We start from the raw sequence: 16,865 nt of genomic DNA, 5'->3' as shown, positions 1-16,865 counted from the left end.
AAAGACTATTAAAAATGTAACATTATCTTAGAAATAAAAACACATAACATGTCTGTGCATAGTGGTATAGTGGTATTTTCTTGTTTGTTTTACTGCAATAAATTTAGTCACATTTATTTACTCCCAATGGCAAATCTGTACAAAATTTACCAAGGGGGTCAGTGGTGTTTTTTTAAATATTATTTAGTCTTCTATTGACTTTGAGAGGTTAAACACAGATTACAGACAAATCTTCATATATCTGTTTATTAAAACAAACATTAAATAAACCATATTTACATAGATCCAAACGCTGGACTCATAATACACAAAGGCATGTCAGGACATGTAGAAGTCTGATTGTTGTACAAATTAAGGCTGTTGTGGAGTCTAACTCTTTATCCAGAACTATTGTAGTCAGATGATGATGGTCAGTAGCAAGGATGTGCTTTCAGGTCTTTGGCAGATCTGGTTTCTGAAAATGTCCTCAGCCATAAGCGTATTTATCCGTAGGGCCTTTATCAGTGTGAGTCATCTGTCCACTGAGTTTCATTAAAAGCTTCACAATTAGGCCCGCCTAGAAAAACACAAGGAACAAAAGGAAATCACTCTAAAGATAAAACTATTCATCCTTCACTTCGACTGGCATTTCAGGCAAAAGTTTTATCTGTTCTCTGAGCGGAGAACTCTAAAAAATAGCACATCCAAAGTAAATTTGAAGGACGTTCAGATAAAGTCTGAGGACGGACCAGCTGAAGTCAAACCAAACAAACCACACGTTCCTGAAGAGTAATAAACAATAAAACACAACTCCAACGTCTGAAACCTGAACCCAGCTGAATCTATTGACGCTCTGGAGCCGTTACCTGTTTTGTGTGCACAATGAAGTTCATTTTGTTGTCCCCGCTGTGGATCTGGAAGTACTGGTCAGCATGTCCGAGCTGCCACATGAACGTGCCATACTCCAAGCTGATGAGAAGGACCTGCGACAGAAAGAAAGAAGAAATTGATTGATTTTTTTTTAATCCAGTCAATCATCAAATCATTTATTAACACTTCATTACACTACAACAGTTTAAACAGCGTGACTGAAAATGTAAAATCAGAGGCACAAGTCTTATATTTATGCCTGTCCTACACATCAAATTGAACTAAATTACTCCTCATAATCACTGCAACGTATTAAAATATATATACATCATTTTCTTATGGAAATTACTCAATCCAAAACAAAAAATTAATCAAATACACATAACAGTTTAACATTATTTGCACTTATAACCCTAAGGCCCATGTTTTCTTTTGAAAAATACCTCTGTTTTTAGCTTGTTTTTTAAATTTGAAACCATGTTGCAAATCACATTTGGATTCATATAATGTGAATATTTTTTTGCACCACAGCTGGCAAGTAAACCCAACTTTACTCTAAACATTATTTGCATTATTTTGTAATGAAACAAATCATAAAACCTTCTGATAATAGACCTACAAAATTTTGGATTTGTATGTTCATAGTAACCAGCTTTATTAATAACAAAATATACTATAATAAAAGTAACTGTATTGGTTATTATTTTATCGTTTTATATCTGCAATCCCACATTTCCACATTTATACATACAGAAATATAAATATATAAGAGTAAATTTGATGTAAAGCCTTATAATTTAATAGATTTCCAGAATTATTGAGTACTTCTATTGTTTTTGCCATTTTTTAAAAATGTATTTAATATGTTGTTAATTTATAATTGACAACAATTCCCTAAAATGTGATGGAGGTACCTTGGTCTCCATGTTCATGAGGTGCAGGCCCTTGGTGTTGACCCCGACGTACACTCGGATGACCTTGTGGTTGCTCGCGCTGGCCTTGGTGTAGACCTGGCCGGTGAAGAAAGCTGCTCCATAGGTTGGGATGTCCCAGCAGTTTTGTAAGAAGAGTCTCTGCAGGTGGTGCATCTCTTTGCTCAATCCTTCACTGGTGCTCAGAGCCTGGTGGAGAACGATGGAGGGTTCAGCTTCAGGGAGGATTTTACGACTGACGGGAAATAATAAAAAATAAAAGTGTACTTTGTATTCATGCAGAATCCTGTTGGTCCAGTGGTACGCTTTGCTTTTCACCTTCAATATCGGCACGATTGACTTCAGGTTTTCCTCACTGTTCAAGTAAAACAAATTAGAGACCTAGCTTCAATAACTGAACTTTAAATACAGGAGAAACACTGGATAATCATCTGGTGTTGCTATGAGATGTGAAATCAGTCCTACTTGAGGAAGCCTTGCTTGTGCTTCTTGCTCTCATAGTTGCCATAGATGATCTGCAGAAGGAGGCTGGCCAGAGTTATCAGTTTACTGTCCGGGGCGGGAAAGTAGCCCTTCAGCAGGCAGTGACGGGCCTCATCAAACAGGATGAGGATGGCCAGCGGATCCTCCACCTGATTTAAAACAGTGGCAGGTAAGGGACATTTACGGACAAGCAGCTACAAATGTGTACAAAATGTTGTGCTAATGTCAAAAAAAAAAAAATGCAATTGCAGCGTTTCCATTACGTAAGAAATAAAATTAAAATCACACATGAATAAACTTGTTCACACAATAAGTCATTAAAGAGCATGACAGCGATGGACGTAAATATTTAAATGACGTATACTCGCATTCAGTCATCAGAGGAAACGATGGCGTCTTATTTAGACATTGGAGTAACAAACCCCCTATACTTCTGAGTGTCTACGTATATATGTGGTGTTTTGGGGTAGACTGTAATTTTACAGAATAGTTTCGATTTCAACACTTTTGAATGATAAATTAAACTTTTAATGAACCTCGGAAAACCTCTGGTGGAGGACTTTATTTGCAGAAATACAAATAAGCATGTTGCTGCATGGCGTTTACAAACCGGTGTGTTTTTGCAGTTTTGTGAAAAACACCAATTTACAGCTGGAAAACCTACAACAGCACTATAGGGTTATATTAGTTTTTTTTTGTTTTTTTAAGAGTAAATTTCCACTAACAAAAACTCAGAAATTTTAACATTTATCTTTGAAATTTTCTCAAAAAAAAAAAAAAGTTCTGAATTTGAAAGACTGAAAATTTCCACTAAAAAACTCACAATATTTTATGTTAAATTTAAAAATAATAATAAAAAAAAAACTTTGGAAAGTTTTGCGTCTTAAAAGTAAAAAATTAATACATTTGAGAACTCTGAAAAGTCCTTTTTTTCTTTTAGAGAATGTGTAAGATTAGCATAAAACTTCGGATTTTTTTGTTGCAAATATTCAACTTTTGGAGTTCAAAAATGTTCTCTTTTCTTTTTTAGAAGGCCCTTAAACGCCTTTGTAAAAACCACGTCATCCTAGTTTGAGGTTTTTATTTTTATTGTCATGTATCCATTAACCAAATCTGTTTTTCAAAATTCCAATTTTCCAAGTTTTATGGCCAATGGAAACGCAGATTCTGACTAGCAAAGTAAAGGCTGTAAACAAAAAGTTTCATTCAAACTCTGTCGTACCTTCTTCTCTATTTCAAGAGGCAGTCGTACGTCTCTGCGAAGGAAGAGTTGCGGACTTTCCCTCTGAGGATCCAGAACCGTCAAATCTGTCACAATCTCCGTCCAGATCCGCAGATGCTGCAGAGGCTTGTGGTACGGCTTCAGCTGCAGGTCTGACACACAAACACACACAAATCGTTCTGTTGTCTGTGCCTGACAACACTTAACAGGACTTTAACACGTTGATTTCAAATAAATAAATACACCGATTTTGAGACATTAACAAATGAAACCAAATTGATTGCATTTTCTTTTATTCTAAACAAAAGTCCCAAGCCAGAACCTTTGTATTGTGTTTCTGGAACACCTGTAAATCTGACGCACAAGCGGAAACAACCACAATGGACGACAAAACCCACAGGGTTAATTTTTGTGTCAAAAACAATCTTAGATAGGATGTTTGAAAACAATATTGTTTGGTGCCAGTTGAACAAATAAAGAGTTGGTCGTCACTGAAGTTATTCAAGCTAAAAATAGCAGCTCAATGCTAGCAGTACAGACATCTCCAATGCTAATGTTAGCGTCCAAATTCCTAAAAAAGTACTTTTTCATGCAAGTTGTACATGAATGATCGGAAACTACTGAAATTTGAATGGGTATAAAATCACTTTGCACCGGTCTGATGGATGAATAACCCAAATAACAGATTAAAAACAATAAATATCTTTGTTGTTGAGCTCATATGCCTATTTATTCAATAATTTAGCAGCAAAAAGGTTTTCGATTAAAATTAGATTAATTACAGACCCCTTGCAATTAACTCAATTAAAACTTTTAGCCCCACCAGTATTAAAAATATTCCAAACAAGCAAAGTATTGCATTTTTAATATACATTTCAATTCATCCAAGAGAAAACTATATATATTTCACAATGGCTATTAAAGACAAAGGATGTGACTCACGGAGGTTTTCTGAGCAGATCCAAATGGTGAAGTACTGCTGGGTCTCCTGAGAAAGCCGCATGCCCTCCATTATCTGCTGCACAGTTGTGTTGTTGCCGTGTTTCAGCTCCACAGAGCGATAGGAGCCGTCCATGCGGTATATCCGCACCTTTTCATACTGAAAAACACAAACAAGCAGTAAAACCTGGGGGTTAGCTTGACATCAGGACGGTATTTGAGTAAACAGCACCATCTAGTGGCTAAAACTGCAACAATTCTTTACATTTTCAACAATATGGATTCTAGACTGGCTTGAAAACATATTAATACCCCTCAAACTTCAAAAGTTGAAAAAGTATGGAAATGATTCTGTAGTATTTGTACCTCTTAAACTGATATATTCCTAAAAAAATAAAACAAAAAACAACTCACTGGTTTGCTGTTAGCTTGCTGCAGAAGTTTTATTGTTTCCTCCCACTCATTCTGTTTGTTCTCCTCACACACCTGGAGTGGTGATCTCTTCTGCTGGTCCTCTATGTGCTGAAGTCAGAAAAGTCACCATAAGAATCGACTTTAAGATAAAAACAATAGTAGGAGGAGAAGGAACCAAAGTTTCTGGATAAAAACGTAGCCGTGTTTCCTACCCGGTCGATCTCCGGGTGCTGCAGGAGGAGCTTCACTATCTCAGCGTGGCCTCCTCTGGCTGCAAAGTGCAGCGGTGAGCTGAGCTGCCCGTTCAGCAGGTTGGGGTTGCATTTGCCTTTCTCCAGCAATATTTTTGTTGACTCCACTTTACCGTGCCTTAAATAAATCAGATGTATGTCAAACAGGGGTGCGACGATTGCCGATTACGGATCTTTTAAAAAGCTTAACCTGCCGATTCCAATTTTGGCCGATACCAATGTTTTGTCTGAATTGTTGCTAAATATAGCAAGAAAGTTGTTGAATTGGCAACAGTGTGGTAACTATTGTTAATTGTAAATGTGCAGACATAGCTTGTTGGGCCGGTCTGTCAGTCAAATCTTTCTCACCGGAGAGCAAAAGAGGACAGTGTTTGATTCTTAGACCGTTGCCAAGCTAGATAAGATCGGTGAATAAGATCGGCTTCATATGTAAAAATCGGCTGACCACCGATTTCCCCCAAAAAATGTCTTTTTTATTGGTGTATGAAAACATCTAGTTTCAACTGTAAATATCGCTTTCTAAATTTAAGCTTTTGATCAAGTGTTAGATTGCACTTCATTACAAAACTGTGCAGTTTCATTATCAAGCACTTTCAAAACCTTGAAAACACCCACTTGAAATTCAAGCGTTTTCAAAGACTTCAAGCATCCACAGGGTTTCCCCCACTGTATTATAAGCCTGGTGGGCCACCAGGCTTTACTTGTGCCCCCACCAGGATTAGCTTTGTTATTTATCTTAGTTCTTTTTAAATTATTGCTTTTTTAAAGACTTTATGGTTGGTGTTTAGGTATTAATCTTCCAATAACGCATAACTATCAGGTGATATTTTCAAATTTCCTGTCAACTTTAAACATTTATTTAACTCAAAAACATGGCGGCTGGCTGGATGAGTGACTGCCCTAACGCCCCAACCACCAGGCTTAGCAAGTTTTCTGGGGGAAAACCTGATCCATACACATCCTTCTTAAAGCACAACAAGCACAACAAGGTGAAGATGCTACAAGACGCAGCATACACTACGCCTGCTGCTTGACCCACCAGCAGGCGTAGTGTATGGGGGCCCAGTGGTCGCTATCCAGCTGCTTGACTGAGAAGCCGCTGTCAAGGAGCTTGGAAAGCAGCTCTGTGTCTCCTTCACAGGCGCTGCGGTGCAGAGGGAAGTCGTCCACCCACTGGTGATCCCTGTGAAAATGAAAATTACTCAGGTTTGAACTGGAAAGATACATCTGATGGTAAATTACAGCTGCAACTAAAAAATGTATTTAGTAATCGATTATCCTGATGATTAAATGATTAATCTGACGCAAAAATCTGCACATTCTGTAGGTTTTCTACTTTAACCATTTATGTCTTATTTACACAATACTAGAAATACATAAAAATGTGCAAATAAACAATTCAAATCCTTTTTAATAAGAAAATAAACATTTTACTGATCATTTGTAGCAAATGATGCATTTGCAGCTAAAATAGTAAATCAACATGTGAAAAGCTCAACCCTTTCTGCAACAATACAGTGTTGAGGTGATCTGTTGTTTATTTTTTGGATTAACTAATTAATAGTTGTACTTAATTGAATATTTTTTTATAAGATAATTTGATCCGGTAGAAACTAAAACTACGCCACTTAAGGAGTTTTGAGTAGAACAGATTCATAAACTGTTTTTTTTTAATTAAATGCAAAATGTATCTATTCTTTGTGTTATTTTGTTATTAATTACTGCCTAGATTGTCCCTTATTTGAGTCTCTATTAATCAACGACTATTTCAATAATAGATTAATCACGATTAATCATTTGAACGGTAAACGTTATTATTGTTAATATCAGATTTTAAAGCCTCACTTGTCTTCTCCCACGCAGTTATGCTGCCATTTATCCCTCTTGGGGATTTGGATCTTGGAATAGTCCGGTGCTCCGAGACCAAAGTAAGGGTTAATGATAACTTTATCCACCTGAAACAAGAGAGAGAGATCATTATGGTTCCAATAGAACAGAAAGAGAAGCTGCGATGAAAACAGTATCTGGTTTCTGAGAGATGGGATCTCTGACCCGGTTAGTGTACTGCAGGTCCGAGCCAAACAGAGGATTCAGGATGCACATGTCCGCCTTCTCCAGGGACATCATCTTGCTCTTGATCTCCAGAGCGGTGTACCCCATGTGCAGACCCTCGTCGCTCAGTTTTCCCTCGCTGCTGTAGGCCGGGTTGTTCACGTTGGTTTTGACTCGCTCAACAGGAGCCGGCCTGAAAAGGGCGGGGATGGCATGAGGGACAGTGTGCTGCTCCGCTAACCATCTGCAGAGGTGGAAAACAGAAAAACTCAAGCCTGAACTACTCATCCCAACACAGCCAGCAGGATAATAAGAAAGTGTCCTCACTTATCTAAAGCCAGGAGCATCTTGGACGTGATGGAGCAGAAGTGAGGGCTGGTCTCACTGCACACACGCATGATGTCCTGGAGACAGTAGAAGCTGGGGCTCCCAGAGATGTGGATGGCTTTGCTGTTATCTGTGCAGGAAGACTCATTAATCTGCAGCCAGCAGAGCAAAAACTACAGCATCATCCACAAGCATTAACACTTCTCTACATCGTTCACATTGAGAGCCACAAATTTGGTCTTCCTGGAAGTGAAAACAAAGAAAACATGCAAGTTAAATGTTATTGTTGTTAATATAAGAATTCAGGATTTCCCTCGGTGTATTATAAGCCTGGCGGGCTACCAGGCTTTACTTGTGCCCCACCAGGCTTAGCATTGTTAATTTATTAGTTGTCGTTTTTTTAATGATTGATTTTATAGTTGGTGTTTATGTATTAATCTTCCAGTCTTCCAAAAATGCTTAACTATCAAATGATATTTTCAAATTTCCTGTCAACTTTAACCATTTTTTCAACTCAAAAACACGGCGGGTGGCTGAATGACTCCTGAATGAGCACCGGGCTTAGCAAGTTTTCTGGTGGAAACCTTGGAATTAAAACATGGTGGAGAATACAGACTCTCAATATGTTCAACCCAGGTCTCCTCAAACAGCATAGTTTAAGCTTCACCCGGTTCAAATTCTGTAAAATAAATCTCAAATTAAGCACCTTTTCTATCCAACTATCGTTAAATCCCAAAACCAGTTGATAGATCAACCCTACACTGTACTGACTGAGCGACTTTGCAAAGAAGAACCAGTTCTCTAATTGTGCAAAACTGGTAAAAGCTTATCCCAAAAAAACATTCTTATTCTACATCACAATCAAGCACTACTTTGTGTTGGTTTATCACATAAAACGTGACAAAATGTGAAAAATAAAAAACAGTGAAACCATTTTAAACTCACCTTTAACGCTGACTGGCACCACAAACAGAGAAGTTTCTTTCCCTTCATTGTCACCTTCAAGGATAAATTTCTTCATGTGCACCACACGCTTTCCTGCAAAGCAAAACTCTTGAGCTCTCAGGTTGTGTCAGACGACGTGTTTGTGCGAGCCAGTCTCATCCTCACCTATGAAGCTTTGGTTATTGGAGATTGGTTTTATTGTTTCGTCGACATAATCCAGTATGGATTTAGATTTGTCTCCTGGCTTAATCTTTGTCACCAGAAGTACTTTCTTCCGCTTCTTCTCCTTCCCTTCCAAAGGCACTTCTTTCAACAGGATCTTCACAAGCCAAAGGGAAAAAAGACTCAATTATTAAACAAATCCTAGAAATATTTAATTCTAGCTCGGCATACCTCATAAGCTTTGGCCCTGTATTCCTTTGAAGTCAGGCTGACTTGGTTCTTTGGACGAATGACGGCAACATAGACGTCTTCTGAGCCGTCCTCGTTGCCCATTGTGTCGTATTTTCCTCAGGCGCAGGTTACCGTCCAACAGGGAGGCCAGATACCGTGGAGAGGCATGTCTGAAACAACAGAAAACATCAAAACTGCTTATTTAAGGCAGAAAATGGTCTCTCATGCAACAGCTAGCAAAATCTATCTTTTTTTAAGATAAAATATACATTTTAATCATAGATGTAAACAGGGTTTCCCCCAGAAAACTTGCTAAGCCCAGTGCTCTGGGAGCTAGGGCAGTCATTCATCCAGCCGGCCGCCATGTTTTTGAGTAAACAAAATGTTTAAAGTTGACAGCAAATTTTAAAATATCACCTGATAGTTATGCGTTACTAGAAGACTGGAAGATGAATACCTAAACACCAACTATAAAGCCTTAAAAAAGGCAATGATTTTAAAAAAACTAAAATAAATAACAAACCTAAGCCTGGTGGGGGCTCAAGTGAAGCCTGGTGGCCCACCAGGCTTATAATCCACTGTGCAAACCTTGTGTAAACATTACATACAATTTAGATATGGACGCAACTAACAATTATTTCAGTAATTGATTATTCTGATAATTAATCAGATTTAAACAAATGGCACACTCTACGTATTTTTTAACGATTAAAGGCTTTTTAGTACAATATTAGAAACATAGGACTCGAACAAATAATTGAATTCCTTTTTTAAATAAAAAAAATTACATTTTATTTCCTACACAGCATTCCTCTAGTGAATCTGAACAATTTTTTATGCAAAAGGTATATATTTTTTGTCCATTTTTGGCTTAATTGCTATTTTACATATGTTCTTTTTCTCCAGCAAATAGATTTTGTATAGTCTAAATACTCCAGTTAACAATTAATCAGATTGATAAATTAGTTGACAATTATTTCAATAATGGAGTAATCACAATATATCCAATTAACTGTTTCATTCTAACTTTACCACAAGTAAATGCTGAATTTAATCCATCTACATTCACATCAAAAAATAAATATATATAATCATATTTCTACCCAAAATCTTGTTTCTATTTCCTTCTCTTAAGAACTGTTTTTATAAAATTTCTCAACTCCTATGTTGGATTCATGCTCAAACAATTCCACTTTTTTGTAGATGTGATTTTTAAGATACTGTTGTTTTCATACTTATAATAATTATATTTTTTGGTTTTCTTGATTTTTGTTGTCCAATTTACTAAGAAAGACAGAAATTACAATTTTTGTAGCTTTAATCAAAACAGAGAGAAGCTGTATACATGGTAAAAACTAAATATAAAGTTAAACAAATTAACTTGAATATTAGGTTTTTTTAGGTCATAATGCTCAAAGAAAAACCTCTAGAAAAGAGCCATTATTTATCAGGGGTTCATTAATCATTTTTGCACAAATTTGGAAAAATATAACAATAACACAAAAAAGCAGATTGGGTTATTGCATAGCTCATTTACTTTAATGTATTAAACATATTTAAAGCAATCACATGGAGTCAAATGTAGTAATCAATATCAACCACAACACAGTCGTTGAGGCTTTTATCGACCTAAAAACTACTTCCACCACGAATGTAAAGTCCGCCTCTTTACATTGTAAACCTCTTGTGTATTATTCCTGTAATTGTTATTAGATATGTAATAATGCATTAATATTCAAGAGATGAAAATAACCAACATCTATCTCACAAACCGACTTGAGTTCAAAGGAAGGTCACGCCCCGGAAACCAAACTTTAAACTGTTTTTTTCCATAAACTATAAAATATATTCTATTCTTGAACGCACACTCTCCTGTCAGATGTAGCGTGCTTACATATATTTTCTCGTCAGGAAAAAATAAAGTCCAGTTACTCAACTCCATCAGCTTGTTTTTTTTTTTTTTTTTAGCAGAGGGTGCTACCCAGTTTTCCGCTCCATAATCAGCTGAAACTTACCGAGTCCGCTCCTTTAACGGACCGAGCTTCTCTTCCGCTCGGCTCTCCGGTGGCTTTCAGCGGCTTTGATACGCAAGTCGAGGCCAGAAAGTTACTCCAGGTTACCGACCGGAGAGAGCGGAGTTTTTGGGGGAGCTTGAAGCAGTCGCAGGCCTTTTCAGTCAGGGCAGGGTTGCAGACACAAACAGAGGAATCACGTTACGTTTCAATGAGGCGGGCGGCGGCAGCAGCTGTTGCACGACAGCGACCTCTGGTGGTGAGGTAGAGCAGGTGCAACAGGGTGAGGCGCTCTTCTGTTTTTACCCGAAAACCACCACGAATTACTAGCAAAACCTGTAAAACTCAAACTTTTACGCCTTTCTTAACCACCAGGAAAAAACCCAAGTAGCTAAAAAGAAAATTACCACAACATTGATTTTAAACATAAATAATGTACCGTGTGAGAACAAAAACATTACAAACATATTGGGCGATTATTGTTCTCATCGTCATTAGTTTTTGTTTTCGATATATGTGTTGTTTCCTCTCTAAATAGCTAAAATAAGCTCATACTAGTCTGTAGCTAACTTAGCTTACCACGGTTACTAGGCAACCATCGAACGTCTTGGTAAAACACAAGCACAGGAAGTAAACTAGCTTTATCTGTAAATGAGTATGTGGTAAAGTAATAAATATACACAGAACGCAGAGGAAATACTTCAGGTTTCAAAATATCTCGTTTTTAAAGTGGAAACCTTGCTTATTAAGTTTGATTCAAGCACATTAATAAAAGTGTAACTAATCAATGGAGGATTTATGCTGTCTGTGTTAATCTATGAAGAGTAAAAATAGTCAAAGGTGTAGTAAGTATACTGCACAATTAGCTCTTGAAAACAATTGCTACATTTTGCAGGTGTTTATTCTATTCCTTCTTTTAGAGTCAATTCAGAAACACTTTAGCCCAAAGGAAAATGAAACGTCTTAACTCATATCATCCAAGTATCTTCAGAGTCATTGTGGATCGTGTTAGGAAGCATTTCCAGTAGCAGTCAGTTTTGCAAGACATTTTAAGAGGCCTCTGACTGAAGAGCAGTCTCAGGACTGTCATTACATGCCAACAGCTCAGTTTCCCCACAGCAGAGACAATATTTGACACAAACTCATGGATGACGCCATGAGTTGTTGGCCACCTCTGCTATTCCACCTCATTTGCTTTGCTGCTTCTCTTTAATTTTAGACTATAATCTTAGGTAGTATCAAAGTATCAATATTAGTATCAATATTGCTTCTTTTTTGTTTAAATAATGGTAAACATACATTTTTATTCCAAATATTTGTGTGAATACCACATAACTGTGTTTTTACTCAACCTTATCATACCTCAAATACCTAAGAGTGGTTTAAGTTTCCCTTACACGCCAACATAAAACGTTTGACTCTAAAAAAAGCTCAGCCTAACAATAACTCATGATGACACCAATTTTTATTACTGTTCAACATCATGCCACCCTTTTTTCATTATCACGTTTAACAATAACAGAAAAATAAATTGACACCAAGAAGATGAATCATGCATTTTGGTTCCTCCCAAAACCAGTTTTTACTCAACCATGTTCAATAGATGGATTATGAGTCACTTTTGAGGAAATTATGTTTTTATATAAGATACGGATGAATACATTTGAGTTCTATCAGCGCTTTGTTAAAAAGGAAGAGTGGTTTTAGGGAGTTAACGCCACAGATCCTTTTCAGATTAAGTGTTTTAGCCAGCTCAAGCAGACTTGCGTTTATTTTCTGTCTCCTGTATTTGACGTACAGATCGTAAGCTGGAGAAAGTAACCTGGAAACAAATATGGAACAACTTCGACAATAATTTATTCATTTAGTTGAACAGATTGTATAAAACTTCAGCATTTATTGAGATGTGACACAAAGCAGCATACAGTTATATTGGTCATAACAAATTGAGTCGATACTAACCACACTGAAGCAGCTGCAGCACCCATGCGCACATGTAACATGGCTTTGGTTTTTCTATAAGTGTATATTTTTTAAAATTTTATGTAACTAATTATTTTTCCTGCTTAGATTACAGGCTGTGTTTGCTGCCAGGATGTTCTCTGGCAGCAAACCCAGAGAACATTCTTTGTTTCTTGGTTCAGGTCGAGTTGTTTTCACACTGTTTGAGGACGTCTTCCATCTTCATCTGGATCTCAGACACCCTCTTGGCCCACTTTTCGCGCACTTCGTCTTCATCATCCTCAGTGACAGCAGTGAACCCCATCAGTGCGATGAGGCCCATGTGGAAGAGATGCGCGATATGAGAGCAGTGGCGCTCCATGATTTCGCGGTCTCCCTTGCAGTTATCGAAGTACACATCCAGCAGAGCTCTTCCAAACACCGTTTTTACGCCCATCACGCCGCGATAGAACACATCCAGGCCCAGATCTGACTTGTCTCTCGCATAAATCTTTTCAAAGGTCTCCATGTGCACCTGGGCATTGTCTGGGTCTTTCTTCACCTGGGCCACCATGTTGTTGAAGGCATTGTACTGGTGCTTGATGTACTCCTCATACTTCCCGTATGTTTCGTTCACCTCGTTGACACGGATCTGTCTCAGGCATTGATTGTTTTTCTCGGAGATGCTCTCCAGTTTGGCGTGGATTGCCTGAAAGTCTTTGTCCAAGGCGTGGGTCTCATCATCCGCCAAGCCCTTTCTTGCCACACCAACCAGAGAAGAGACGATGCCAAAGATGGGGTCGATGGAGGAGGCGAAGGAAGACACCTTCTCCACACAGCACAGGACTTTGGCTGCGGTCTTCTTGATTTGTTGAGCATCAGCCATGACTGCAAGTCTACCTCCACACTGATTGACTCTGGAAGATGAGTAAATGGAATATAATAAAAATCACTATTACACAGTGTTGGACAAAAATTGTTTTCCAAATGCCAAAAAAGATGTTGTGTGACCCTGTACCAAACTCTGAGTTAAGACGTTGTTTCATGACAAGTGGAGCAGTAATCATATAGGGACATGATTACTGTACAAGCAGATAAAAGATAATATTTAAAACTTCAATATCTAGATTGTCTTTCAAAGCAGCAGAAAGAAATTTACAAAATGTATCCGGTCACTGATAAATATGTTCCCACCACAGAGTTTATGGGTGCAGTTTCAACTCAAAAGCACGTTTTTATTTCCTTTATGGGTTTCAGTTCTAAGAATTCCCATTGATGATATTAAATAAATATATACTGAATATCTGATTGAAAGACGAGGAGTGTAGAAGTGCTGCAGGGCCCTTGTTTTAGTCTCACATATAAGCTCTTTTAATGCCTCACGTACCTCCAGGTCATGCATTAGCCTGCTTGCTTTCAGTAAAAGAAAATCCAGCTGTAAACTAGAAAATATGAAATGCACTTTATGGATTAAATGAACCTCTTGACCCCACTAGAGATAAGGGTGTACAGAAAATGGATGGATGGATGGATTAGATGAAAAGTTTTCATTGAAGACAAGAATCTTGATGCGTGACCTGCTATTTTTTCCCCCCATTTCCGTAGTTTATTGAAGTTTTGATTGTAGAACATAATTTTTACTTTACCTGATGAGGAGCACATTTTTTTAAGGATTTTAAAAAACAACTCAAAGGTGTAATGTTTAGAAGTAAAATAACTTCTTTTTTTTTTTTTTAAATCAACTGATTTGCCTGCCCAACAAAATAGTCCATCAGACATTTGGAAACGGTTTTCATCTCCATTTAAGAATTTTATTGTGATATTTACCCTAAAAACTAACATCAAGACAGAATATTTTCCATCACTGTTTTAAAATGTAATACAATATAATTACCTCTAGGTTGGATGACAGGTTTTTACCCATCTGACATTTATTCCAACCACTAAAAAGGAATAATAATTGTCAAAGATATTGAGAAACCCATGTTAATATTTAAAACATGTTTATATATATATATATATCTTCTTCCAGATAAAACCATATGAAAATGTTGCTAACATACATGCTAATAGTTCACCAGAAAGAGGCAGTCTTTTTTAAGGTCTCTAGTATTATTTTATACAGATTAAACTAAATTATTGGGGCCTCAGCACAAGTCCTGTTGTATTGGATCTCTGTCATAGTTGTGACATTAATCATCCCGCTCAGTCTCGTTCTGCTGGAAAAATAACTCAGAAACAACAGTAGGTGTGTCTCCATCTCTACTAACACCAGCCGAACTGGAAACGAGAAAAAAATGCTGGCAGGTTAATGACCTTCTACGAAAGTTGTTTAGCACCTTAAAACAGCCTCGGGTAGCCGTTTTATTTCCCATTTTTAATGTGAAACTCTAGGTGCGTTTGTTCTCAAGCTCCCATTTCCTGATTTCCTGCTGCTTAACGACTGAACCTGTCTGTCATGATCCTATCAGTTCCCAGCTGGATCCAGCTGTCATACAAAGATCCTAAAAATCCTTCATATCAGAGATAAAAAGCCAGAAAGGCCCGCCGTGTTTACTCACCAGAGATAAAACTGTTTGTATCCCGTCCGACTACAGCTGCTGTCTGACTCTCCTTTCCACCATTTTCCACACCAGTTAGCTAAAGCCAACCCCTAATTTCCTAATAAGGGCATAAGCAACAGGAAGTGGCTGGAGGCTGTCCTGTTCTGATTGGTTAAGGAGAACCTCCTTCATCTGCGTCACTGGAGTTCTAACCACAAGCTTTTTGACCTTAAGGTTATTAGTTAGAGCAGGGGTCACCAACCTTTATGAGCCTGGGAGCTACTTCACGTGTACAGAGCAACACGAAGGGCTACTTCGTGTTGCATTCAACGAAATGGAAATTTCGTTGAATTCTGTTCAATGACAATAAATGCTATCTATCTATCTATCTATCTATCTATCTATCTATCTATCTATCTATCTATCTATCTATCTATCTATCTATCTATCTATCTATCTATCTATCTATCTATCTATCTATCTATCTATCTATCTATCTATCTATCTATCTATCTATCTATCTATCTATCTATCTATCTACTTGTTTGATACAGACATAAATGTTCTTGGCTCAGCCTTTATAACAATAATACATTTATAGATAGCATTTATTGTCATTGAACAGAATTCAACGAAATTTCCATTGCAGCTCCCGTGCAAAAGGTTAAATATATACAGTAAAAATAAGCAAACACACAATAATAATAATAACAATATATACAACTAGATTAACTAAAGGCACTCAACCATCCAAAGAAGTAGCAGCAGGTCCAATTATGGCAAAGTACAGATAATGTGACAGTGCAAAGTGCAGAACAATATGGCTGTGTGGGGGTGGGTATGTAAATATGATTACGTGCTGCCTGATCATATTAATGTTAGGGACTACTAGTTATCAGTAATAATTTACCATGGCAGCTATGGTTGATTGCTATTATGTGATCATTAGTTCTTAGTTCAGAGTTTTAAGTTTGATTCCCTTTTGGAGCTTTTCTGTGTGATTCTAAATTTGCCCTCAAATCACTGAGAGTCTGGATTGTTGCAGCTGCAGCTGGATGCACCGAGATTTTCCTTAAAATAAAAAAAGAAAAGAAAATTATTGTATTTTTTATTATCCAACCCTCTTTACTATTAACAAAATTGTAGAAAGAAGAAAATGTAGTGCACATCAGTGTGAGTCTGTGGGGGTCAAAGGGCACGCCAAAGCCTAAATCTTATTGGTCAGTTTACTTTTCCTGTGAGCTAAAAATGATGAGTGGAGTTTGAACCTCCCGTAGTTCTAAGATCCCGCCTGAGCTTTTTACAGTGTGTGGTTCTGGCGGGTCGCCGGTTTATTAGCTTTTGTTGTGGTTTCACAAACTTAAAAGCTGACGGGTCACCCGCTGGCTGACACCAGCAGATGTCGAAAAAAAAAAATGTCTGACAGATCGGAAGGTACAAAACTATCACTGCACCTGACCTACAAGAGCACAACCACCTCTCCAACAAGCATCATGTGCGAGTCGCACAAAGGCCGCACAAACTTAAACCACTAAAGCAGCGCACCCTTTCTTTTTTTTTTA

General features: G+C 37.5%; 2 protein-coding genes across 2 annotated transcripts; both read right to left on the bottom strand.

Moving 5' to 3' along the window:
• Positions 1 to 230: 230 nt before the first annotated feature.
• krit1 (KRIT1 ankyrin repeat containing) lies at positions 231 to 11,020 on the bottom strand. Its single transcript, XM_032580971.1, has 17 exons — positions 10,823 to 11,020; positions 8,808 to 8,977; positions 8,580 to 8,733; positions 8,415 to 8,507; positions 7,470 to 7,599; positions 7,143 to 7,386; positions 6,936 to 7,045; positions 6,130 to 6,273; positions 5,052 to 5,208; positions 4,840 to 4,947; positions 4,429 to 4,585; positions 3,487 to 3,638; positions 2,247 to 2,413; positions 2,049 to 2,136; positions 1,764 to 1,970; positions 846 to 962; positions 231 to 556 (listed from the first exon to the last, which is right to left on the bottom strand). The coding sequence occupies exons 2-17, from the start codon at positions 8,907 to 8,909 to the stop codon at positions 467 to 469; spliced, it is 2,220 nt and encodes a 739-aa protein (XP_032436862.1). The 5' UTR covers positions 8,910 to 8,977; positions 10,823 to 11,020; the 3' UTR covers positions 231 to 466.
• A 1,632-nt stretch (positions 11,021 to 12,652) lies between these two features.
• rpz2 (rapunzel 2) lies at positions 12,653 to 15,440 on the bottom strand. Its single transcript, XM_032580973.1, has 2 exons — positions 15,322 to 15,440; positions 12,653 to 13,677 (listed from the first exon to the last, which is right to left on the bottom strand). Exon 2 carries the CDS (start codon positions 13,644 to 13,646, stop codon positions 12,960 to 12,962), a length of 687 nt encoding a protein of 228 aa, XP_032436864.1. The 5' UTR covers positions 13,647 to 13,677; positions 15,322 to 15,440; the 3' UTR covers positions 12,653 to 12,959.
• Between the last annotated feature and the right edge of the window lie 1,425 nt (positions 15,441 to 16,865).

The sequence above is a fragment of the Xiphophorus hellerii genome, chromosome 13, assembly GCF_003331165.1.
Source record: "Xiphophorus hellerii strain 12219 chromosome 13, Xiphophorus_hellerii-4.1, whole genome shotgun sequence".
Lineage (NCBI taxonomy): Eukaryota > Metazoa > Chordata > Actinopteri > Cyprinodontiformes > Poeciliidae > Xiphophorus > Xiphophorus hellerii.
Note: the sequence above shows the minus strand (reverse complement) of the source record. Positions and strands in the feature narration are given on the sequence as shown.